The sequence below is a fragment of the Mauremys mutica genome, chromosome 6, assembly GCF_020497125.1.
Source record: "Mauremys mutica isolate MM-2020 ecotype Southern chromosome 6, ASM2049712v1, whole genome shotgun sequence".
In the NCBI taxonomy this organism is placed as follows: domain Eukaryota; kingdom Metazoa; phylum Chordata; order Testudines; family Geoemydidae; genus Mauremys; species Mauremys mutica.
The window spans coordinates 88062309-88088533 of record NC_059077.1 but is presented as its reverse complement, the minus strand read 5'-3'; the positions used below and the strand labels follow the sequence as shown (position 1 = coordinate 88088533).

The following is a 26225-nucleotide window of genomic DNA, read 5'->3' as shown; positions in this document are numbered from 1 at the left end:
ACAAAATACAGCTTTGATTGATTGATTGATTGATTGCCAAGGTGGATTAATACTTGAATTGTGACTAATGCAAGAAAAGTGTTCAAATGAAAAACAGTGAATTTGCATTGGTATTTGCAATCCCTTTTATTTGATTTTCATGACTGAATATTTGTGCAAGTGAAATCTTGTCTGCAAGGCTGTTCTCAGAAAAGGTTGTAAATATTCACGTAACACACATTCGCCCTGGAAATCATCACAGTGCCATCTTGAAAGCTTTGTGAATGTAGGAGTCATCAAAGCTGAGAGTGGAACCAACACCATGTGACAGCAACCATCTACAGCATGTAAATATTGATTAATGAATAGTGAATAACTGGAACAGTAGTTGTGGCAAATAGTTAATGGTTTATGCAACCACTTTGATCAGTGGATGAAATAATTCAGTAAAAAGCAAAATATGGTCACAGTTTAAAAAGGAGCTATAATAATTTAATAACTTATGAGCTAGAATTGTACAGCCTGCTCACAATTAAGAGGATGCTTTTACTTTTTCAAACTGACTGGATTTTAAGTTTAAATTCAACATAGTTTCAGGTTCTGCACTTGCTACTGAGTCTCCCTTCATATGGGGTGGATTGGCTATATTCACTTACTTCTTTCTTCCTTGTTACTGTTTAAGAGAGTCCATAAATGGGAAATTGAGCAACTAAGTCTGCCCAAAGTGCTGTAATGCACACAGTAAACAAATGGGAAGTAGGTGGGAAAAATAAATATTTTTCTATAATCTTTATTATTGTCACTTCAGGTGTTTGTAGAAACAGCAGATAAAAAACTTTCCAGACCTGCATGTTGATGGTGTCTGTTTAACAGCTCTTTAGCAGCAGCACTTTGCATTTTGAAGTCATCTTCTGTAACAAAAGGCTTAAAAATCCTTTAAAAAGATAACTTATAATTACAGGAAAAAACTGGTGGTTGTTATTATTAACTTGTAGCACATAAGTGTCCTGGTCAGGGCCCCATTGTGTTAGACGTTGTACCTGTACATGTAATGCAGAGATGGCCATTGCCCCAAATAGCTTGCCGTCGAAGTATAAATTGGGAGACAACAAACTAGTGAAGAGTGGAGGAGGCCCAGGTAACAGTGAAATGATGAGTGTAAAAAAGCTGCTCAGCTGCCTGGACTCCCCTTTCCCACTCACTCCACATGGACACGTGTACTCTTGTTTTGCTCTAAGCATTTTCCAGTGTCTTTTCCATGGAGTCTTAATGAAAGAGGGTTCACTGGCGATTTTGTGTAAATTCAGAGTTATGCCTGTACTGGGAGAACATCCCAGCTATTAGATTTGATAAACATATTAGGAATATTTCTCTTACCAGTGTCCATATGCAGAAAGAGAGAGGAGGGCCTTACCTCCAAGTAGCAGTGAACTCTTGAGTTCTAGTCCCAACCCTGATGCTGACTTCACTCAACTTTTCTGTGCCTCTGTTTCCTCATATCTAAAATTGGGAGTAATAGTAGCCTGCCTTCTACCTTCTTCCTCCCAGGGGTACTGAGAGGAGAGAAAGCTTTATCAACATGTGTCTCGTGAAGGCTGAATACTTTTCCAGGAATAACTTCCTAACTAAAAGAATTTAAAATCAATCCTTTTTCCACCCCCAACAGATTTTGAAGCAAGTTTTATACGACTGATTGACAAAGTGACCAATGGCTCTAGGATTGAGATAAACCAAACAGGTAAACTCTCTTCTTCTCTGTTCCTTTCTTCCATGGTATGTCACTTGGAGCTGGGAGAAGGGACCTGCTTGCTGGACATAGACAGATTAGATGGTGGTCTGTTTCCAGAGGACCAAGTGTTAAATACACAAATGCTCTGAGATGAGTCAGAACGAGCCAAAGCCAGGAAGTTCTAAAACAGTGATTCACGTTCCATTAAGTTTGCTTTCCGCTATAATGCTGTGGCTCAGAGAAATATGAATCAGTCATAACTTGGAATTTTCTGGGAGGGGAATTCTTGGTTTGTGTGTCAACTTGAATTAGTGGCAATGATTCACTAGGTGGTTGTAGTCCTTCTGATGGGTTGCCTGCATTAGGAATTGCTGCACTGGTGTAGTTACCCCAGCATAGATACTACATGGGTGCTGTTGCTAGTGATTTTAGTTGAGATGAGATGAGACTGTTTAACTCAAGACTGTAGCCACCCAAGGTGAACCCTTGATGATGTAATATAACATAACTAAAATTAACTTTAAATAAAAATAAAGGCTACAGTGCAGTTTCCGCTTCCTCCCCCAGAAGGGTAAGTTGCGCCAGTGTAAGCCCAATTTAACATCCGTCTAGGGCACCTGCATTGATGCACGTGCACAGGTACAGAAATCTCTAATGTAGGGAAGCCCCGAGTTAGTACTGACCTTATGCCCAGTATGGGAGCAAATGAGATACAAGCATCACTCTTTTGGTTTTATGTCTCATATAAAGGAGTCCTTGCCCTCTTCTTGCTTTTGCAGGGGCAGCTACTAGACCTCTGGGTCAGTCTTGCCATATTAGTTCCTATTGACTACAGCAGGGGTAGGCAACCTATGGCACGGGTGCCGAAGGCGGCACACGAGCTGATTTTCAGTGGCACTTACACTGCCTGGGTCCTGGCCACCAGTCCAGGGGGCTCTGCATTTTAATTTAATTTTAAATGAAGCTTCTTAAACATTCTGAAACCTTATTTACTTTACATACAACAATAGTTTAGTTATATATTATAGACTTATAGAAAGAGATCTTCTAAAAAGGTTTAAATGTATTACTGGCACGCAAAACCTTAAATTAGAGTGAATAAATGAAGACTCGGCACACCACTTCTGAAAGGTTGCCGACTCCTGGACTACAGTGTGAACTATGCTTGCACAGAATCAGGCCTGCACAGAATCAGTAAGGCAGCTGACCTACCAGCATGAACTCCATGCTGAGATTGGCCTGTCCCACTGGGCCAGTAATAACTCAGCTGCCTTGGAAGGTGAAAGCCGCTAGTGTAGTGTTCATTGATCTTGATGATGGTAATAGATAGATCCCTTGGTTTATGGGTAAAACGGATACACCATGTTAAAACATGCCCATCCTATTCCTCCATCCTGGAGTGCCCGGAGCTGCAGAGTGAGTTGCTGAGGTAAGTGGGGTTGAGAGGAGTGCATGGGAATTGCTGCCCGCCCCTGTTGTAAATTCCTCTCTTCCAGGAGTTGACCCACTGTGGACATCATTGTGTATCAGAGTGTTACCCTTCCTTAGTTCCTAGTGTGGTAATGACACTTGTTGTTGTTTTTTTTTTTTGCTCTCTAAAGGTACCACCCTATATTATCAGCCTGGCCTTCTGTACGGGGGGGTGTTGGAACACGACTGCAGTCCCCATCGTAGTATTGGCTATTATTTGGAAAGTCTGCTCTGCTTGGCGCCTTTCATGAAACATCCATTAAGAATCGTCCTCAGGGGAGTAACAAACGATCAAGTAGACCCTTCAGTAAGTAACGAAACGTCATTAAGTGCCCTGACAACTCTTTTCTTCTTTCCTCCCCCATCGACAGAAACCCCCACTGTATTTTTAAGTAGGTTTCACCACACGCTATACTACGTTATGTCTCGGGAGCCATCAGATTAATCAGGAAGTAAACACCACATCTCAGTCAGTGTATTCTCCTTCAGCATTTAGACAAAACAGAATTGGGATCAGAGAAGCTAGAAATGGAAGAGACTTTTTAGATCTGTACCAGGGTTTTACTGATCCAGAATCACACCCTGCAACTGCCCTAGTTTTCCCTTTTGGGGGCTTCTCAAAAACTACACCCAGCCAGTTGCAAGTCAACTATCCCCCCTTTTGGGAGCGGGGGGGAGGGTGTCTGGTTTATTTAAGCAATATCTTAGTTCAGCTATTAGCATAAATCAAAATAAGTCTTTCCCCCACTCCACAGTTCTTTTATCCCCTTGCTGGGATCAACAGCTCTTTCCAAGACCATAAGAACATAAGTGCTGCCATACTGGGTGAGACCATGGTCTAGCCCGGTATCCTGTGTCCCACAGAGGCCAGAATCAGAACTTCAGGGGGAGTGTAAAGAACAAGTCAGTTGGAGTGATCCATCCTTGTTTTCCCCTCCTGATTTCTGGCAGTCAGAGTTTTAGGGTTGTGTGTGCCCCCTGTGACAAGATCATAGGGCCAGATTTTAAATATGCAGATAGGCACCAAGTGAGATTTCATAAGTGCCTCATTGCCTGACTTCTACTGATTTAGAAAGAAATGCAAGGAAAAACCAAGAGGGAAAGATAATATAACAAAGGGAAGTAGAGCAGACACGAGCAGGGGAACATGACAGAAGGTGAGGAAGAAGGGAGAATACAACACCGAGAAATAAGGGTTGGTGGGTGACGAGGTAACACTGAAGACAAACAGGGAAAGACCACTGAAAGACAGACACACCAAAATACAGCAAAAGGACAAAAAAATAGAAAAAGTGAAAGATGGAAGAATCAAAGCAAGGTATACAGGACAACTGTTTACAGAACATCTAATGCCAAAATATCCATGAATGGTTTCATTCTGTTTCTGCTCCCTTCCAATTATTGCAGTTATGGCACTTCTCATTCCAGACCAGCTCTGCACCTTCCCCTACCCCTGCATCCTGGTCCCATCACTAGCTTCTAACCCAGTTTCTGACTTCAGTTCTGTGCTGCTGCTGCTGCTTCTCATCCTTTCCTGGGCAATCCTTCTAGGCTTCTCATTGGGCCTGCCATTTGTCCCCCCCAACAAGTTTGCTTTTCCTAATCTTAAGGATGAGAGAGGTTGATTCTCCAGAGTACTATTAAAAGAGGAAATTGTCTCTAAAGTTTTGAGGGGCTGTTTCTGTGAAGTAGGAATGCTTCTTGTTGTTTGCATTGTGCAGAATTGTACTGATGCTAAAGTGAAGCCCACAGTTCATTTGAAACAAAGGTCATGCAACAGTAATTCAATTATAGAACCAAAAGTGCTGTACATAATTTACTTAGCTGCCTTACAGTTACAAGCCAGTTTGCAGAAAGGAAACAGCCTGATTGTTCAGAAAGAAGCTAATAAGAACAAACGTTCAAATGGCTCTTTGAAATTAGCCACAGTTGCCATGAATTGCATTAGTGACAGTTCAGTGCTCCATCTAAATAGTCTTATTATGGAAGAGGGATGAGGAAAACATATGGGTAAAAATGCTGAGGTAATGTCAGTTTAAAAGCTATTGGCTGTGAGAGAACTGGTGTTTTCTTTCAAATGTACGTTGGAGACTGCCATCCTTCCTGTGATTAGATTAAAGGGATGCTTTCAGCTGGAAATCTAACCAGTTTAAAAATGCACTGAGTACAGTTGCAGATGTTAGACTGGCCCTTCAGTCCCCAGCCAGTATTTATGGTTTACAACTACGTTTTCTTGTTATTTTAAAAAAATGTTTTATTTTCCTTGTTCCTTTGTAAGTATCCATACAAATGGGAGGGGAAATGGAAAACTGGGTATTATTGCTCTGTGGAGAAAGGTAATTCCATTTCATGGAGGATTTTAATCTTTAAAAAAAAAATCCCATTTGGAATGGGGAAAAAAAATTGAACTTCTCTGTGTAGGAGAATGGAGTACCAGGTCTGGGACAGTACACTTCGTGGGCTGCCGCAGACCCTGGGAGACCCAATCTACTGAGGAGCAATGGTCTTTGGGAGTCAGTTGTTCTCAGCTCCCTGTCGGCACACCAGATTTGCTGCTGAAGAGCCAAGAACCTGAAAGGCCAAGCTTCTCAGCAGGCTGCCAGGCGGGTGAGCTGCCAGGAAACCTGGAACATTGTGCGATTCTGCCAGAGTCACAATCTCCACAAAACGTTTTAATTTAGACAATTTGGCATTCTCTGACGGAAAAACGTTCCATCAGAGAATTTCCAAAGAGTGTTACTAGTTATACACAACGGGCTGTCAAATGGCACAGAATGAAATTGAAAAAAGAAATGTTTTTCTCTCATCTTTCATTTTCTGCTATTTTAGATATTCATCGAACCAATAATGTTTAAAAAAAAAAATCAAAGGCAATTTTATTTTAAATTGCCCCTCTTTAACTGTGATGGAGAAAATCTTCCCTGTAGAATTCACTGGGCAAGAGCACCCGAACTTGAATGCTGTTTTCAAGTAAGCTTTGACACACATCTAAATATTTAGACCTGATTCAGGAAAACACATCCTTGTTGAGACGGGACTTAGGCCTTGTCTGTACACAGACATTGCACCAGTTCAACTAAAGTTTGTCTAAAAATCCAAGTACTAGTTAAACCCATGCAAACCCCTTGCATGGACACTCTTGCATTGGTCAACTTACTGGCATAAGCCAGGTTTAAGAGTGTCTCTGCAAGTTTTTCACTTGTTTAAATAAAATTATTTTAAAATACCCCTCTTGTCACACCAATGCAATTGTGTGTGTGTCAACTAGGTCTTAAACACGTGCTTCAATGCTGTCCTGAATAGACTTCTTTGTGGGTAAGTATAGTTTTAGTCTTAAATGGACTTGGTTTTTGATTATTTTATAAGCAGATGGTGCCTGGAGCTGTGCGTGGAAAAGCTGTAGTGGACATTTGTCCAAAAAATGGTGTTCTAGTTTATCCATCTGCATGTCTGGCTCCAAGACTCAGTCTGTTTATTAAAAAGAGCAAATTAACTTTAACATATTATAGATAGTTTAAAATTTCCTTTTAAAAAATGCTTTCCCCCACTGTAATTAGCATGAGAAGAGAATCTCTCCATCACAGTTTAATATGTGGACAAGAAAGAGAGCAGCCTCTGTGTATTGAGGAAGCTTTTTCCATTGTAGTTGTCAATGGGATGTTATCGTTTTTTGTGATCTAACATCTTTACGTTGGGTTCGGCTGGCCTGAGCTGAGTGGGAAGCTTCCCCAAGTGTGTAAAACCAATCTCATCCTCACCTGCAGAATCTAAGCTTTCATTGTAAAAATCAACCCCCCAAAATGCATTGATCCCAGCCTTTACAGCTGTGAAGAAAATCTTAAAACATTAACCAAAGGTCACTGTTGTGGCGAGGGCAGTTGCTGCTGTTACACTGTCAGGCCTGTAGGGGAAACCCCACTCATTCTATCTCAGTTCAGCTGCAGAGCAAGTGAGTCGGAGGAGCAGCTGCAACAGTCCCTGCTGATTCCTCCAGCTCTCTACACTGGGCAGGTGAACAAGGAGAATGAGGATCATTTGCTCATCTGGTTCACCTCCCCTGGGCCAGGCTTGTTCCCTCCCTGCCTCTTGCTAGCCTCACATTGGTTGGCCCAGGTCAGGCCTGGAGCGCTCCTGATACCTTTCAGTTGCCTTCCATTGCTGACCCGAGCTGCAGCCTCTTGCTGAGCTCTAGCTGTTTCTCCCTTGGCCTAGGAAGGGGAGCAGCAGATGCCTGGCTTCTTTTCCCTCTCCAAGGGAGGGCCAAAGACCTCACCATATCCAATAAGTCTTCCCTAAGCAAGGGGACAAGGGGTACAGCAGAAACTCCTCCTCCTGCCAGGGAAGATGCTACTAGTGGAGCAGATGGGAGGAGGGGTGATACCTTCCATAAGTGGAGGACTTGTGGAAAGACTCCCCTGGGCTATGGATCTGGCCCATAATGCCTTGGATGCAAAAGCATCTTTCTGACTGTGTGCACACACATACCCATCATCCACCACTGGAGTGAAACAAACAGCTGTTTAGCAGCAGGCAGCAACACTGTCTAACCATTGGCAGGAAGTGGAGGATACTAAAGCCAATTGAACTGCAGGGAAAATGTTCCAGACTGGATGGATGCTGAACCCAGATATTGACACCTCCACTGTTGCAAGTGACATGACCGAGAGTTTTATTTAAGTTTTACATGTTGCCAGAAAGACAGCATCCCTAGCTGCAGAGTGCTCCTAACACCGTGTTGGTTTATTCAGAGAAATGGCAGAATTTCCCTTCCCACCCTCTCTCCTGGGTCACCCAGGCTATGCTCTACAATACTCTGAATTTTGCATGGTGGTCTGACCAGGCCTGCCACTTCTTATCTTGTGAGATTTGCCAAACTCACATCTGGAGTTGGTGTAGCTACAGACCACTCAAAATACCCCTGCACAACTCAGATGGGCAACGTGCCTCTTTATGAAGTGGAGGAGATGGCATCTCACCAATACAACATTCAAACAAGAGGAAAACAGATCGGGATTATCCTGACGTACTGCAAATGTATCGTGGCTGCAGTAATCTGATTTTAAAATATATACCCCTAACAATTCCTTAACCTCATCTGGGCTCTTGAGTGCTAACATAAGATTCAGGTTCCAGGACTTCATAATTGAAATGTTGTTCACACTGGCATGAAGTTGATTATACAGGGTTCTAGCTGGGGAGCAATTAAAAAGCAACCCCTCCAATAATCTGTTTAAATTCAACAGCTGTTTGTAATCCCCTCTTAAAAACATAAAAACAAAATTTTTCCCTGCTGACTTTTTGTCCTTTTCTGTTTTCTAAATCCTGTTTTCCTGTGTTTCTATTGCTGCAGGAACCAGTCTGACTCTCTGCCAACATGCCAGCATTATCTGTGTTAGCAGAGATGGGCACTATGTTGAGGAGAGTTTTAACTAATGGCTGTCTAGGAGAAGGAGGATTGCCTATTGTTGGGGGTTACTTTTGTTGTCGTCTCATTAAAATGGTGGTTTTTTAAATGTTTCTTGGCAAATGAATAGCTTTTTAAAATGATTTTGCTTTCTTAATACAATAAAAGGAAAAATGAGGAAACATTTGGTCACAAACGCTAACCTGTATAAGTGTAACCACTGGACAGAGGTATTAATTCTGGCAGCATTTTTGTAATGCAGTCCTGAGTTTTGTTATGGCTGCCAAACCTTGGTAGAGCATGACAGTGTATTGCGGTTTACAACTAAGGCTCTGGTGATGGAACAGCTCCCATCCAAGGATGCTCTGGAGGAGGGATGGTTGTGTGATTAAGGCACTAGACAGGGATTTAGAAGATCTGGGTTCAATCCTCAGCTTTGCTCAGACTTGTGTTGACCTTGGGCAAAACCCTTAATCTGTCTGTGTCATGGGAATAATAGACCTTCTTTGGGCCCCATCACTTGTCTTTTCTATTTAGATTGTAAACTCTTTGGGAGAAGGACAGTCTATATTATGTGTCTGTATTGTGCCCAGTACAATCCTGATCTTGTTTGGGGACTACAGTATTACAATAATTCTTGCAGTTGTTGAAGACAAACTTGGACTTTAAGCTGATCTGGTCCCATGGTGTGGTAATAACATGCCTTCCCCATAGTTACCTCCTCCAGGAACTATTTTGTACCCAGTGGATTGCAAAAGGGGGTTTCCTAGCTTGCACAGTAGAACTGTTCTTTTTACCAGAACTAGAACACTTTCTTAAAAGAGAGAGAAGCATTGTGTAACTGTCATGTAACCCAGATAACTTGTCAGGATTTCAAGAGGACTTTCAGAACTTTAGGCACCTGTGTGTGTATACATAAACAAAACCATGCTAAAAGAATCATATTTGATTATCTGGATCATGATGTTCATGCACAAGGGGGCTGAATTAAGGGTCACACAAGCAACCTTAATTATGTCATTTCCTAACTTTAGTCCTTGACTTTGCAAGTCTAACATTCTTTTATTATAGTTTTTTGCATGTATCATCCTAGGTTTTTAAAAAACAAAACTCAAAAACAAATTCCATCATGTGGCATCATATCAACACGCACGTTGCTCAGAAATAGGGTTTGAACTTTTAGAGCCACGTGGAAAATGTCTGCCAGTTGAGCTAGCAGAATAACTGATAGCAGAAGTAAGTTGCAATCATCTATGTGGGCCAGCTACTAGCTGGAGATGGGGTGCTTTTTTGCTAGTGGATTTCACAGATATTTGCTGCCAGCTGAGGACTGGGGAGACTCTGGAATCTGGGTTCCATTGCAGATTCTGGAGGGGTGTTGGTTCTAGTGGTCACAGACCACCTAGCCTGTCCTAGTCGTGTCTCTTCCAATCCCAGTGTCACTCTCCTTACCCGGATAGTCCCAGTTTTCCTCTGGGGGCTTCCTGTCTGAATTCCAGTCTCCCCTCATCCATCTCTGGTCATTCTCTCTGCTGCTCTCCCAGGTCTGGCTCTTGTCCTCTCTGCATTCCATTCAGGTAGCTTCCTCAATGCTGCCTGAGTGCCAGGAGGAGGAGCTTTGAGAGCGAAGAACAGATGGTCTCCCTGCTCTCAATTCTGGTGCCCCGTGCCACAACTGCCAAGAGCAGCAATTGCAGGGAAGGCTCTGCTCAGCCGTCGACTTGGAGCATGCCCAGTGCAGACGGACTGTTCAGAGGACTGCCAAACTCTTAAGTCTGAACATATCCAAACTGAAACTATTCCCAGGCTCATAACTTGGCCAAATTTGGGGGCTGTTTTCCCACAGAATGAGCAAAGGGAACATCCCGACACCAGGGTGAGCTCCCCGCCATCTTCCCCCTGCCTGATTTCAGGTCCCTGCTCCAGAGTCTGGAGGTGCTAAGGTTTCTTAAAGAAATGGTTGTAAGAATTCAACGTGGACAAAACATGTTTTTCTTTAACCTCATTCTGAAAAGCAGCTGCATTGTTTTTGCTGCAACTTTCAAACAATTGAAAGTGCACACATCTGGCATGGGAAATTTCAGTCCAAACAGTTAAAGTTTGGGCAGAGTTATAAGCAACTGAAAACAGGGTCTTATAATGAGAAGTTTCAGGCAACCTTAATAGTAGGCAGCACCATCAGCTGTGCCTATAATATGTATGTATTGTTTAGTCTGGAGGGCCCATCCCTGTTAGACTGCTCGTAATTGACTATCCTTTAAAAACCTTTACATGATTCTTTAACTCTCTTTGAACATAAATATTGCCTGTTTCATTTCATGGTAGTAAAGAGGTTGGCTTTTTGTGCTTTATTCTAGGTGGATGTTCTTAAGGCAACAGCTCTGCCTTTGCTGAAAAATTTTGGAATCGATGGTGAAGGTTTTGAATTGAAGGTAATAATTTTTAACGTTGGCTGAAATGACATTTTGCCCTGGTTCACACAGGGCTACGTGTTTCCTGCCCCATTGTGTCTTTAGGAGACGTACTATCATTACTAGGTTTTAATAAATGTGTTACTAGAATTTTTTTGCCTGTCTTGTTGGCCTTTTAGGGTTTTAGCAAATCCAGACTCCAGGAGTGTGCAGTGGGGGAGAAATGCCAAGATTATTAAGTGGGAGAGGTTGGAAGATGGCAATAATAGTCATTCCCCTTCCTCTCCATGTTCTGCTTCCCCCAAAAAGGTCGGCATCATTTCCTCCTCTTCAATCCATTCAGTTTGCATCTCCCTTTGCTTACACTTCTGACCCCTACGTACTGATAGTGGGATTGTCTCTCTCTTTCCCCCATCCCTTACCACTAGTGCAGACAGACAACCACTGAATCCACAGTCTTATGCACATTCAGGGCTGCCTCCAATCTGAGGAGGCGTCTCCCCCACAATCCACTAATTATTGTACCTTTGGCAGATCCCAAAATGTGGGTCTGAGCTGGGTCAGGGATTGGGTAAGGAGAAGAAATTGTGGTCCCTCCAAATTTAACCTTATTTAAAGAAAACAAAACAAACACCCTTCCTCACTGTTTCCTGCCAGACAGGAGTTCCTAACTATTAGCTGACTTTTTTTTATTATCTACTTAGTGTGCACGCAAGTTAATTATTTAAAATATTTGCTGTTTCTGACAGACTGAAACATCTGTATCCTTGTTGCTTTCTGTTTGGTTAATGAGGATGAGTTGGGGATTTGATTTAGTCCTTTGCATGCTCAGCATCTGAGAATCTTCATTAAATTCCTTCAGAAGCAAGTCATTTCTCCAGCACCAATGCACAGAGCTGCTTTTATTATCCCTTTCACTTAATGTTCAATGGAGATTTCTCAGTGGCAGGCACTGTCCATCCTATTTTAAATTAGACAGAGAATGATCTTTACCTCTTGGTGTAAATTAGCTCTAGCATCGCCGTAGGTGTTAGAGTTGCCTTTCCTGGATTCATGTGACACTGGCCTCTACTGTTAATGTTCTAGTATAAGTGGAATAAAAGTCATCTGTTTGAATTTGTAGATGTTGTCTTTCATTTGTTTGCTAACCTGTTTGCTCCTTTTTTTTTTTTTTACTGTGGTGGCCAGATAACTAGAAGAGGAATGCCCCCCAAAGGAGGTGGGGAGGTGACATTTGCCTGTCCAGTTAGGAAAGTCTTGCGACCCATTCAGTCCATAGACCCTGGCAAAATCAAACGGATCAGAGGAACAGCGTATCTTTTTCCCCCCCTGTGTTTCTTTTCATTAACCTTCTGCGGATAGCAATTTATCATGTGGTTCAGCGTACCCCAGAGTAATATCGATATGTATTGTTGTGCTTATCACACAGGTTATTGGATTGCGACATAACAGTATGAAGTCCTTATCCAAAACTCAACAGGAAACAAGTAAATAAAAAATGAAAACATGAGAAGGGTGGGGTTTTTGGTTTTTTTTGTTTGTTTTTTTTTAACCAGAAATGCTTAAGTAGCAAGGAAAATAGAAATGCTTTCCATCACTTACTCCTTCTTCAGCATGGAAGACTGGACTAGATGACCTCTTGAGGTCCCTTCCAACTCTACATCTATATGATTCTGTGTCTTGTAGCAATACCAAAAAGAGAACCTCACTCTTAGATATATTTAAAAAACAAAAACAAACCTTAGTTGGTTTATTGTAAGTTGACCTGTTAGGCTCCTTTCTTTTAATAGTGATTCATACTAAATGTGTGTAGGGTGAGAGCCTAAATTTAAGCTCAGTTTGTACTGCACAGCACACACATTCATTTATGCCTCTTCTGTGTTACTAGTATAGTCTGTTAACTCTTAGACCTCCAATAATACAGTCAGGGACGGAAGTGGATGATGTGTAATGCAAGGGAAATGGAACACTATGGCAAAATACAAGCTCATACTGTGCAAGCATATGGAGCAGACCCTCATGTTTAGGGCTTTCTTTCCTCTTGTTTTTCACACTGTATCTTTCTCAAACCTTCTGTTCCTGTCGTATTAAGACAATAAGAAGTTCACTCAATCAGAAGTGTAGTTATTCTCTTCCCTGTGGGGGAAACAGTGTGGGAGTTCACTCCCATGAGCTCCTGCTCTCCTTCAGTATTGTGTAACTTGTAGCTCATATGTAACTATAAATTTAAAAAAAAAAAAAAGAAAAAAAGGTCCCAAACAATCCACTTTCCATCAGCCTGAAGGGAAAGCTGGAGCAGAGACAGGTTTCCTGCCACAGGCATTGACTTATAGTGCATTCACCTTTTACTTGTGGCACTTTCGTGTTATCTCCCTTGTGATGTACACGAGAATGGATCACTTTGTCCAGAATCTCAGATTGCAGCGTTGGGATTGGTACATTCTCACCAGACTAAAAGAGTCTGTTGATTCAATCATATACTGTAAAATCAACAAGGATGCAGCTAGGTGTTTGATTGCATTCCACTCTTTGTCACAGTCTTTCCAGAACTGTCACTTGCATGAAGAGAACAGTGTCTCCGTGCCTCTCTCACCTCCACCCTGTATATTTATACTTTGTTTTGTCACTTCACACACAGATACATGGTCATAATCTTAACATCCCCTTTTCCTTTCTTGCCCCTGTTTCAATGCACCATCACAGGTCAGCTACACCGGAATTGGCTCTCCCCTTTTTAAATCTGGCCTTTCTTTTTTTATTTCCCTGAGCTTGCTCACTCTTATCAGACTCAGTGGCAGGATGTTGCCTCTGTCAAGCCAGATGAAAAGCAATATTGTTCAAGTGTAGCGAGAAGCTGATTCACCGGCATTTTGCTTTCTATCCGGCGGAAAGAACATGAATATTCCGGACTTTTGAACATGGTTTTCTCCCCAACATACAGTGGGGCAGTATTGCTTCCTTGAAACTATGGATAGAGCGATCACTGATCGCTGTTACTGCTTTAATGGCAAAATCTGAAATATTTAAAAAGCATGGAAGGAGGCCATTGGAGATGAACCCCACTTCCATGACTAGGGATCATTTTGGAGAGAGGAAGTCTTTGTTTAAAGATTTGGTACCCCAGCTCTGTAAAGGTGAGAGAGATCTGAAACCCTCTCCCCTAGAGGAGGTCCTCCAGCAAAGCCCAGGAAAACCAGAGTTCACTTTGTTGCTATTTCTAAAGCACAAAAACAAGAAGAACCCCAGCCACCCCACCAGTCCTTTAAAAGGGTAGGACAAAACCACAACCATTCAGGCCTGCACACATTAAAAAAAGCAAAGGGTGTAATGCAGCCCTTTTAAAAAAATATCCTTTGAAGGTCACCTTTTAAGACGAGTTTGTTTAGTTATAATAGGGGGGAGGTCTTCTGTACGGGCTTCACTGTCAAAATCAGAGAATTATAAAAAGATGTGTAGAAAGCAATAAGAATGCATGCAGCTATAGAAAAGTATAAATTCAGGTTGAAAGATGGGCTGGCATCCATGAGTGGACGTAGATTGCAAAGCCAAATATCCAAAAGAATGTATTGAAACCTCTTTGTGCACTAGCCATCTTTCTGGTCTAAAGTACCTTCCTGTTGTTATAAATTCCTTGACTTCATAACGTAGGTATTCTGTCAGAGTGTCGCCACAGATAGCAAACAGAATCGTGGATTCAGCAAGAAGCATCCTGAATAAGTTTATACCAGATATTTATATCTACACAGATCACATGAAGGGGACCAGTTCTGGAAAGTAAGTATTGAGGATTCCAAGGAATCTAACTTAAAATCATACTAATGTTTTTTTAAGTTTGCTATTTTGGACTAAAGTATGCTGTCAAGTTTGATAGTGCATTTAATCTTTAGCACCTGGTCATCTCTTTTGCTGTTTAATGAATGAGTCTTTACAAGAAAAATGAAATACTTGATTGTGCAAGTCCTCAAAATATTGTGTCTAGATTTATGTAGTGTGCTTCTTAACTATGCAATGTAACATTACAGTACATCTAATGAAGGTAACATTTCCCTGAGTGCATTCTTGAGTGTTTAATTTGTTGTTTTAGTCTAGCACTGCGTATAAGGTATGACAAAAGTTCAGTGAGTGGAGTACGTATGGTGTGAGGCTCCGATTCGAATCTGATTATAGCCGCCTTGTTGGAAATGGTGATACCTGCAGGGTGAGACCAAACAATTTAAATAAAGTAAAACTCATTACTGACCTATACGTGGTAACTTTTTTCCCCATACACACTTCAATTGTGAAGTCTGATGCCTAGGAACTGAATGAGAGAGAGCATGTAAAAGTCATTATACTAATACATTTTATTGATCTGTTTCATTAGCAAAACGTGAACGTGAAGCAAGGTGGAGATATTGTAGTTCTGACATAGCATGACAAACTGAGGAACTGTTTTGTTAAGATCTGCCAATTTCCAGTAACTTGTCATTTGTGGGTGAAGGTGGAGGAAACCTTGAATAACTGTCTCTAGCCTTTCCTGTTTCTAATATGCACAACACCCCGAACAAACACTGTTCCAGTCATTTTCTCTTTCACTTGCTTAAACGATGCACCTTTTTATTTTTATTTTTAGTTGTTGGTGACCACAGGGAAGGGGAAGTGCTTTAATTGAAAACAGGCTGGTAATTGGAAGACAAAGGAATAAAAGTGTATTGTGCATTGTTATGAGGTGGCATGAATGATCACCTGCAAAACTGTTTCTTTCTCCAAAAGATTCAAAAGGCCAATGTGTTGTAAACACTGTGAAGGACATGTGAACTTTTGTTTTAGTGCTGATGCCTATTGTACCTCATGAAAACTGTGCCATGTTCTTGTATGCATGCCCGGGAGTCCTGCTGAAGTCTAAGGGAGCCCTGTACATGCATCCAAGGGCAGAACGTGGTCCTCACACCTGTTCTTCAGTACGGATTTGTAGTTGGTAAAATAGCATCATCACAATAATATACTTAATACCGTAGTCAGTGTGCCCTGCTTGCATCTCTTCCTTAAGCACCAGGTCTTTCTTCTAGTGGCTCCCTTTTGCCTACTTTCTTGCCAGAGCTTGCATTCCTAGAACTGCTTCCCACTTAATGTTTGCCAAGTACCTTCCCCTGCCACATGAGAAAATTCTGTCCAGCTCCATAAGCCCACAATTTGCTCTCTCCTGTGATTTCTCTCTGAGTCTTCTATTGCAAGTGCTTTGGGGCCCAGAGTCCGACAAGTTGTGGGTAGGAAGGGTGGCTTAGTGGGTGGGGCATTGGGTTGGGGACTTAAGAGAAGTGGGCTTTGTTTGCAGCTCAGCCACAAGGCAGCCTGTGTGACCTTGGGCAAGTCATTTGATCCAGTCATTTTGATTCAGTTCCCCACTTGTAAAATGAGGGTTATACTTCCCTAGTTCATAAGGGTGTTGAGGATAAAATCCGTAAATGGTCTTGAAGCTCTTAGATATTGTGGTGATGAGGGCCATATAAGTGCCTGCTTGCTGGGTGCGTTTTACCCCTCGTTTGGCACCTTGTACATGTAAACTGCATGTAAATCAAATACTTTGTGTTGGATTTTCAGAAATGTTGAATATCCACAACTCCAGTCATAGCCGCTGGGAACTGCCAAGGGCTCAGCAGCTGAAAAGTGAAGTCCTTTGTATTTACGGTGCCTTTGAGTCAGAACAGCTCAAAGCTCTTTACATTAGATTATGGATAAAAATTCAAAAGCATCTAACAAGGTGCTTCTAATGAGTTAGGATGCTGTCACCCCTGAAAATGGTATTTAAGTGATTTGGAAAGTGTTATCCTGTCTCTGGTTACGTTTGCAAGTCTAAAAATCTGCACAGAATAGTTGTTGACTATAATCTACTTTATGTGAAATGATTGCTTGTTTCAGACAGTTCCTTAGAAACTATGTTCTTTTCTGTCATTCCACCACACTTCACTTAACACTCCTGGAGACTAGGTATTGTGGCTCAAGGTATTAACAGTAAGCCAAGGTTGTGAACCCTTTCACTTCTGGGGCATGATTTTACCTGACAGCAAAGTGGTAAAAAGAAGTTAACTGAGACAAACTCCTTTTAGAAAGGTCTGCATTGTAAAATACTATGGCATTTAGCATCTGGGTTGACAGCCTTTGCAGAGAAGGGTTAAGGACTTAATGGGCCTGGATGCTGAACTCACCTCATTCTTACAAATGAGATTCCTTGGTCTTGGTTGGCACAAATTAGCAAGGTAGCATGTGGAAACCTGCCCTGTCATTTCCAGCATTGTCCTTGTTTTGTGGATAAATAGGATTGGCAGTGACTAATCAAGCACATGTGCACCATCCTGGATTTTGACTTCCAAGGTAAAAAGGATTGCGGAGTCCCTTCCTCTATGCCAGCATCTTCAGGAAATCCATCATCTGAGCCTCTTTCACAACCCCTATAAAGCACCTCTGAAAAGGGGAGCGAGAAATCCTTTGAGTTGTATTCCTCTGTTTATGTGTCTTGGGACCTGCATCAGAAAGTTCATCAATGCAAATGGTAGCAGATGCCCTTTGCAACTACAGGAGGAATCAGATCTTCATTTGTGTGAGCCAAATCCATTGTCATCCTGTGCAGGTTTTGCTAATTTATGAAAGCTAGAGAGCATGTTTACTAAGAGAGCATTGTCATGGTTGCTAGCCACCAAGAAATGATGTCCTTTGGCATTGTTCCCATCTTACTTTCCAGATGCTCTTTCTGTCTCTGTTCCAACTAGAAGGGTAAGAAGAAAGGACATGTCTTAATATACTTCCCACATCGCTCTGCAAACACAGACGGTTAGATATGGGTGGGATCACTACTGTCATGCAATTCCTTGTGCGTTCCACACACTCTTGAAACTCCCTTTTGGGAGGATCTAGATGATGCTGTTCTGCAGTAGTGCTGGCAAGTAAGCTTTCGTAGAAAGAAATGGACCTTCTCCATTTGACTAGGTGGAGAGAGTTAGGAGCAGAGTGGCATCCTGCGTAAGCCCCCTAACTAGCAACAACCAGAGAATATATTTGTTCAGCTTCAGTGTGTAGCACTTCCTTTGTTGCTGTAATGAGGTGTATTCAGCTGGCCAAGAGTGCATCAGTTTAATTCTACATGGCCTGCTGCTGGGACGTGCGATCTGTGGGGTTGTGGGTGGGGAGAAAGCAATACAGGTGCTTTCTCCTGGGGGACTGGGGTGGAGAAGCTGAGTAGTGGTTCAGCAGCAGTGCGTGGTAGAATGGGGCTGATTTTACTGCTTTGCTCTTCAGGTCAGCATGGTTTGACAGTACCTCGTGCTCGTTAAGGACCTGTCCTCTTGTGCTATGGCCGCCTGAATCCTCCACGAGTTCTTGAGGGAGCCACACCTTGTCCTTCTCAATTGAAGGGATTACTGGGGAGATGCAGGGTCTCTGACAGGAAGAAGTAAATTAAGGGTCCTGTCAAAGAACAATCCCCTCACGGGGAGTGGGGGCAGAGTGGGGAGTGAGTGAGTAGCTCAGCTAAGAAGGTGAGTGAGGTGAAATAGGGGGCGAAAGAGGTGTGTTAAAAATCCCGGGGTGTAAAATTCAGAGGTGGAGATGAGACGGGGGTTGGGAACAGGAGCAAATGAAAGGTGGAAACGTGGATTACTTAACTCTAGGAGGAATTTGAGTTTCCTAATTGACTCCTGTAGTTGAAGGAAATTCAAATGGAATCTCTCCTCCTTCCCTCACACCCCAGACAAACAATTAAAACTGAACTCCCATTCATACCAGAGAACCCTTTCCTCATTGACCCTTTGCCAGCCAGTCTCCATACGGGGGCCTCTCTTGAGCAGAGATTGCCACTGAGAAATCGTGCCAGGCTGTGGCATAATTGTCTGCAGCAATTAGGATTGAATGACATGTAATTTACTCAAACTGAATTCAGAAAAGATTAAACTGTTAGTCATTTGATTTGTCTTGTTGTATCCCTCCTTTGAGCAATCATTTACCTGTTTCTATACCTCCCACCCTCAAGATCTTCTTTTGAGATAAGTTTAAAGCAAATTGCATTCATGGCTAAGGAAACTGGCTTTGATTTTTGTCTCTCATATGTGAGATGCGGTACCACAAGTTCTTTTTTGTGTCTGTGTTCATGAGCTTTTTCTCAGCCTTGTGATTAGTGAATTAACAATTGGAGACTTATAGCTTGTGATTTCATCTTGCTTGTCATATGTGAGCCATTAGAAACGAGAACAAGGCAAAAGTTCTCCTTTTCAGACCATTAAAGTGATACAGAAAAATCTCTCCAAACTCTGAGCAGAGTAAAAGCTATGAATATGCTGGTCGGTGGCAGAGAATGCTGCTTTATTTGTCACTCTGTGTGAACACATATACTTTGGGATCCTTAGGAAGTTGCTATCGGAGATGTCAGGTGGCTTGTGCATTCATCTACATCAGCATTTCTCAGCCTTTTCAGATTGGTGATCCCTTATTCAAAGGCAAAAATTTTCACGATCCTCTTACTTTTATAGTAAATATATCAGTGACAGCAAGTGTAGTATATAATTTATTTGCATGTGTGTTTCAAGTCATTAACAGAGAATACTTGATCTTCAAGGGGAAGGGTGTGCAAGGAGTGAGGGATCGAGATTGTCTTTGCTTGAGGTTGCAATACAAAATTTCAATGCCTCCTGACCCCCCAGATTGCCCTTCATGACACTTTTGCACCCCTGAAGTTGCAACCCACCAGTTGAAAAACACTGGTCTAGACAATGCACTTTTTTGTGAGTTTGCTGCTAGAATTCTCCATCGTGCTCATGTATGGGGCGTTTGTTGTAGATCATGCATATTCTTCTGAAACAATAACTTCTTGCCATCATTCTGAGCCCTGGGAGTTCTGGGTGCAAAATCATCCTTAGTGCCATTTTTGTGAACGAACTACATATTTTGACTGTCCTACAGCAGTCAATGGTGCTTTCTTTTCCTAGCAGAACTAGATCTTGTCAGGCATTCAGGAGCCATAATAAACCTCAGGGGCATTAGAAGCAGCATTGAGGAGGTGCACACTGTGTAGTTTGGCTGCATAGCTCTCGTGCTTTGTGTTTGGTATGGAGGCATTCCTTGCTGTTAGGTCAGTAATAATGAATTTAGATTTACACCATTCTGATGAAAAGGCCTGAGTAGTGGAGAGGGAGTCCAGTGGCACTTTCCCTAGTTCATGTGTTGTAGGAAAACTTACACATTGAGGAGAGTTAAGCTAACTTTATTAACAGCCATTTTCCAGTTTTCTTCTAAAGTTTAAAATGAGACAACTGTATGAATAAAAGACAAAGGGTATTGTTTGGACTTCTCAGTAAACTGTGCTCAGCTATCTCTGGATTTCTGAAATAAGGTGGGTGGGGTAATATATTTTGTTGGACCAACTTCGCTGGTGAAAGGGGAACAGGCTTTGAGCCACACAGAGCTCTTCTTCAGGCTTTCTGGTAAGACAAACCCCATCTTCACACCTGCAGTAAAATAAAGTAGCATTGTATATTGGCATTATTCTGGGCTTCGTGGTAAGGGGCTGCTGCCACAAATAGGAGTTATGGAATTCTTCTATATAAGTGATGCTTTGACCTGTTGGCTTAAAGTGGAAACAATCAAGGAGAACTGGTGAATAATACAGGATTAAAGTATTAATTACTTGCATCTGGTGCTACATTTGTATTCTGATCTTGCCAAATCTGGAAGCATCCTTCCAAATAGAGTTTGGCTCCTTAGAGAATGTTTGTTTTGTTTTTGATTGCAAATGAGGTGGAAGCAACAGTAATCAGAGAGATGAAATGAACATATAAAGACTATTCATGTTAGGCTTGGGAATGGCAGCGATATAACCAGCATAATAGCAGGCAGCTTTTGGCTTGGTTTAATCCTGAAATGCTGTTAGAGTAACCAATTATTCAGTGCAAGTCAAGTAGCCTCCTAGCAGAGAGATCTGTATGAGAGAGTTAAAATGAACTCATTTCTTCCTTTTAGCTCTTCACATACTGTAATCAGATACACCTTTCAGTTCTGTCATTGTCTTTCAGGTCTCCAGGTTTTGGCCTGTCCCTTGTCGCAGAAACCACCAATGGGACTTTTCTGGGTGCTGAACTGGCATCTAATCCCCAGGGCCAGGGAACTGCTGTACTCCCGGAAGAGCTCGGCCTGAACTGTGCAAAGCTGCTGCTTGAGGAGATTTACAGAGTAAGTAGCCAAAGTATTCTCTCTTTCACTGTCCTGTGATGTAGCTGGAGGAAAGGTAGTGTGCAAGGGGAGTCGCTTTCATTTGAAGCATATTTCTGTCACATCTAGCCTTTTGCTGGGCTTCAAGTACCAGTTTACTGCTCTTTAAAAACACAAATTGAGGGTTTTATTTTTCTAGAATAATAAGCGTAGTTAATATAGAAAGTATATTAAATTGCATTCAGACAGCCATTTTCTCCCCTGGATTTATTGAGGCAGCCATCTTCGTATATGTTGGTGTACATAAACGTGGGACAGTGGCTGATTCAGGTAGTTGGTAATCAGATATAGAACTGCCTGCTTTGCATCCAGCCAAAGAAGCGACCTGTGTCTGTTGCTGTCTTAATCAGTGTGTGAAGAACGTTGTTGGTGGATCTTGTCCTCCTCACGCTGTGGTGGACACCATTAAAAATAAATGACTTGCCACAATATTGACTATACTGCGAGATGTCCCACATTTACAATGTGTACCACCCTGAGTCATTTGGGGGACAAAACTTTCTGACTGCAGGGCCCCAAGTACTCCCCACCTCTGTCCAAAAACAACTGGGCTACTTTCGTTGGACTGGCTGTAAAAAGCTTGTTGTCTCTGTTGTGTTGTCATGAGCTTTTTCACTTGAGCAAATGTAATAATTCTTTTTAATGAGAGAATGAGATTGCTGCAGGGTCAGTGCCCAGAAACAAACAAACGAAAAAAGTCTCTCAAGTGTGAAATGTTGCCGGAGATACAGGAGAGTTGTAATGTGCATCCTAGCAGAACTACTACATGCTGTATTTGAAAATCCATCTACATTTTGCTTTTTAAAAAAAAATTGGTTGCTTAGCAGTTGAGTTGACTTGCCCAAAATAACCACAGTGATTAGGCCAAAGGATGACATCTGAGATGCTGCCTTACTGCACAAAATTGGAGTCATATCAGGCGCAGCAGAAAGCCTCCCTGGACTGCTTTGTGCAGGGATTCATGTTTTCCCTTCCTGTGCTCAGGGATCCTGTTTGAAAAAAGCCTAGAAAGCACTTAGTGGGGTCCTTTTGAGATATAGCTATGTCAGACTGAAAGAGGACTTCAGGGCCATTGGGTTGGTGGCCTAGTGTCAGGGCTTCCTCTCTTCAGTTGGACTGGAAGCACTGGGCATCTGGCTCTCTCAGCCTTTTGGGGCCAAGGTAAAAGGAAGAAGATACAATATGTATAATGTGTTTATAGTGGCCTCTATGCAGTAGTCTCATTAGCGACTGCCTGAATGATGGGTCTGATTTGTGGTTAATATCAGCAAAATAAGTGAACGGGAGGAGTGGAAGGGAGTACATGAAAGCCTCAGGGGGCCTCATTTGGAATATCTAGATCAGCGGTTCTCAACTGCGGGTCTGGGGCTCTCAGCTGGAGGGCCACAAACCGGTTTCAGGGGGGCCACAAAGCAGGGCCAGCATTAGACTGGCAGTGGCCCAGGGCAGAAAGCTCAGAGCCCCAAGCCCCCTGCTCCCACCCCACGGCTGAAGCCCTGAGCACCGTCCAGCTGAAACCCTGAGGGCCCTCCCCCTCTCTGCTGGGCCCTGGCATTTGTATGGCATAGGGGGGCTTCAGAAAGAAAAAGATTGAGAATCCCTGCTCTACATCTCGGTTCTAGTCACTAGATCAGTGATGCTTGCTTCACCAGTGTAATAAATGGCGTTGCACACCTGTCGTCAGAATTGGTTTGTGCACTGTACGGCAGCATCTTCTTAGTCATCCAGAGCATTTTGTGTATGAATGGTTTTGATTATCTGGATCATAAGGGGCAGATACTGTATCTTGCTGTCTCTCTCTTATTGATTGATAGAGTGCATGGTACTAGAAAGGAAATGGCTGTTTTAGAGAGGATAGCCCTCTTAGTGTGCTCTTTTTCTGTTAGAGTTGAAAGGCTGAGGGAAAGACGGTGCTTTGCCTGGCATCCATCCTCTATACAAGATAAAGGAGGAACTTCGTTATATCTGCCTAAAGTAAGATAATATCGTATCACTATCTGCTTTAGTTGATATGGTTTTGGGGGGAGGAAATGAGTTTACAGACCCGCTCATTTGGTACGTGTAGGGGGGTGGAATTATGTATTAGAAAGTAGCCAAGGCAGCATTTGAGTAGGTAAATGGTGTGTATTGCAATCTACCACAAGCGTACTCTTTGTATTAACTCTAGAAAAAACTCGTGTTTGTTAAACTGATTTTAAATGACTACTGTTCAATTGTGCTGAATTCTCATGTGGATAATGGGCTTTCAGTCTTACAAATGATTCAGCAATTGCCATCTTATTTATAGTTTCTGATTAGCAAAAAGTGCTTATCCACTTTAAGTACTTCAAATGCACTCTGAAATGAGAGAAGAAACTACTGGTGTTGACAAAATTTAGCCCGCTCTTATGAGGCACACATGTACAGATTGTATTTAGTGCTGAAAATTTAATTTCATTGGAAATAGCTAAAACTAATGTCACTGTGAGTGCTGCCAGGTTAGATAAAAGTATAGTTGCTGTGATTATAACTCAGTAAACTGTCTCTTGAATATATTGCAACTCATCTTATGCTATAAATTTCAATTTTTCACTTGCTTATAACTTTCTCAAATATCTCCTTTTGGGCTGAAATCTTCCATACTTGGTCTCAGCTAAAAGGTTTTTTGGGGGGTTAAGTTTGTGAAAAATCTGTTAATCCATATGAGTTAGGCAAATGGGCTAAACTTACTTTTTCAGTTTTAACATAATACCTTAACTGTTCTCTTCATATGACTGAACTGTAAAATTTGCAGACTTAACCTCTGGCTAGTGCATAATGAGGAAATGTCTCAGTATTGTATGCTGTTGATAGCACCACTGGTACTCTTATCACCTAGACCTGTATTCAGGAGGTCATCCGTGACTCCTCCCTTCGAATCCGGACTGCAGTTTAATCCCATTACTGCTTTTCCACAGTGTTTTAAAAAATCTGGTCCTTAGTGTCCATGGCTACGGTAAATCTCTCATCAGCGCCCCTGTCATTTCTTGTCTTTCCTCCTACACACACTTCTGCTTCAGTCTTCTGGTTCTTCACCTTATCCCCCTCCAATGCATCAAAAATGGTATTTCTTGTCCCTGTTTCCGTGAGGTACCTAGCATATACTTGAGAGCTCAAAATATTAACAGATAGCTGGGGTGGGGAGGAATAATTGATTTTTCACACTTACCTAGCATGGGCAGTTACCTGTAGCATTAAATACAGTGTTGGCTAAAGGCTGGGAACCCATGTCAGAAATGCAGACGATTGGACTTCACTGGTATGGGGGGGTGTCTGAGTCTGTTTGCCTGTCCACTCCACTGAATCAGGTCTCAGAACTCACAAGTAGTTACCGTAACTCCTCACTTAAAGTCGTCCTGGTTAACGTTGTTTCATTGTTATGTTGCTGATCAATTAGGGAACATGCTCGTTTAAAGTTGTGCAATGCTCTCTTCTAACATCTGGGCAGCCGCCTGCTTTGTCTACTGCTTGCAGGAAGAGCAGCCCGTTGGAGCTAGCTGGTGGGTGCTTGTAACGAGGGTGGACTGGCAGCCCCCCCATCAGCTCCCCGCTCCGCTAAGTTCCCTGTGCTGCAGCAGGCTAGCAATTGCCGGGCAGGTCAGCTGTCCCTCCCCCCACTGCCATGTGCTGCTCCTGCCCTCTGCTTTGGAGCTGCTCCCAGAGACTTGTGCTTGCTGTGCAGGGGAGGAAGGGTGGGGGCTAATGTCAGGGTGTCCCCCTCCCCCCTGCTCCTGCACCCCACTTACCACTTCTCCTTATAGAGCAGGGAAGGGACATGATGGAGAGAGACAGAGAGAGCCTGGGGCAGCAGCTGCTGTCTCAACTTCCTGATCCACTTAAAAAGACAATGCACTGGGTCAGCTTACTTAAAGGGGCAATGCGCATCTCTCTCCCCCACACACAAGGTGTGTGTCTGTCTCTGTCTGCTATGCTGTCTCCCCTGCCTCGTGTTCATGCTGCCTTGTATGAGAGGCTACATTAACAATGTTTTAACCTTTGAGGGCTCAGGTGAGTGCTAGTTCATCATTTAGCAGCAAGGCATTCCCTGGGAAATATCCCACCCTCTTCCACCCTCTGACTTCATCACCTCAACCAAAGTTCACTATCATCATAGCTGTAAACAGTATTAAATTGTTTGTTTAAAACTTATACTGTGTGTGTATGTATATAAATATAAAATATAGTATTTTGTCTGGTGAAAAAAATTTCCCTGGAACCTAACCTCCTCCCCCCCATTTACATTAATTCTTATAGGGAAATTGAATTTGCTTAACATCGTTTCGCTTAAAGTTGTTTTTTCAGGAACATAACTACAATATTAAGCGAGGAGTTACTGTACTCTACTTTATTCCAAATGGCTTAGATGCAAGGGGGAGTATGCAGTCTCTATCCCCAAACAGTGACGGTCTTGTGAGGGATGTTATGAGCCATGCAATTATTGGGGTACTAGGCTCTGTTACCGTATTGGCATGTTTCTACTGAGTGCACAAACTGGGTGCTGGCCTACAACATACTGATCTGAGTGCACATATTTTTGACAGTGCAGCTAAGGCCATTCGTATTTGAAAGCTTGGCCCTTTGTAAGTGTGTTTTTCGGGGAGGAGGAGAGTCACAGCCTGCTGCTATATGCCTCCAGTAGCAATTACCTACAGCAGCAGCCACTTCCAGCGCTTTATTTACAAAAGCTGAATTGCAAATCTTACTCCTTTGTTTAAATTCTTAAAAACCCCACTCTGAGTCTGCTGCTCCATGAAAACACCCTAGAGCCCTTCAGATGATAGGAAGAATCAGAAATCCAATTTCCTATCAAACCCTTATTTCCACATGGCTTCCCAGCAGAGGTGGCTATTTTTTACTTAAAAAGCAATAAAAACACCTAGCTCTTTGTAAATTAAAACTATATGTTATCCAGCCTCTAGGAACACTGCTCTGTTAATCATTACCCCCTTTTTTTTTTTGTTTTTTTGTTTTTTTTGTTAAG

The 26225-nt window shown here is 42.4% G+C and overlaps 1 protein-coding gene across 2 annotated transcripts in view; it reads left to right on the top strand.

Annotated features, from left to right (window-relative positions):
* The window catches only part of RCL1 (RNA terminal phosphate cyclase like 1), a 103097-nt gene that overhangs the window by 63956 nt on the left and 12916 nt on the right, over positions 1-26225 (top strand). For both annotated transcript variants that reach the window (XM_045021906.1, XM_045021903.1), the window contains 6 exons: positions 1646-1717; positions 3310-3485; positions 10940-11014; positions 12182-12306; positions 14642-14767; positions 21031-21187. In XM_045021906.1, coding sequence (XP_044877841.1) covers positions 1646-1717; positions 3310-3485; positions 10940-11014; positions 12182-12306; positions 14642-14767; positions 21031-21187 — 731 coding nt within the window. The remainder of the gene's footprint in view (positions 1-1645; positions 1718-3309; positions 3486-10939; positions 11015-12181; positions 12307-14641; positions 14768-21030; positions 21188-26225) is intronic.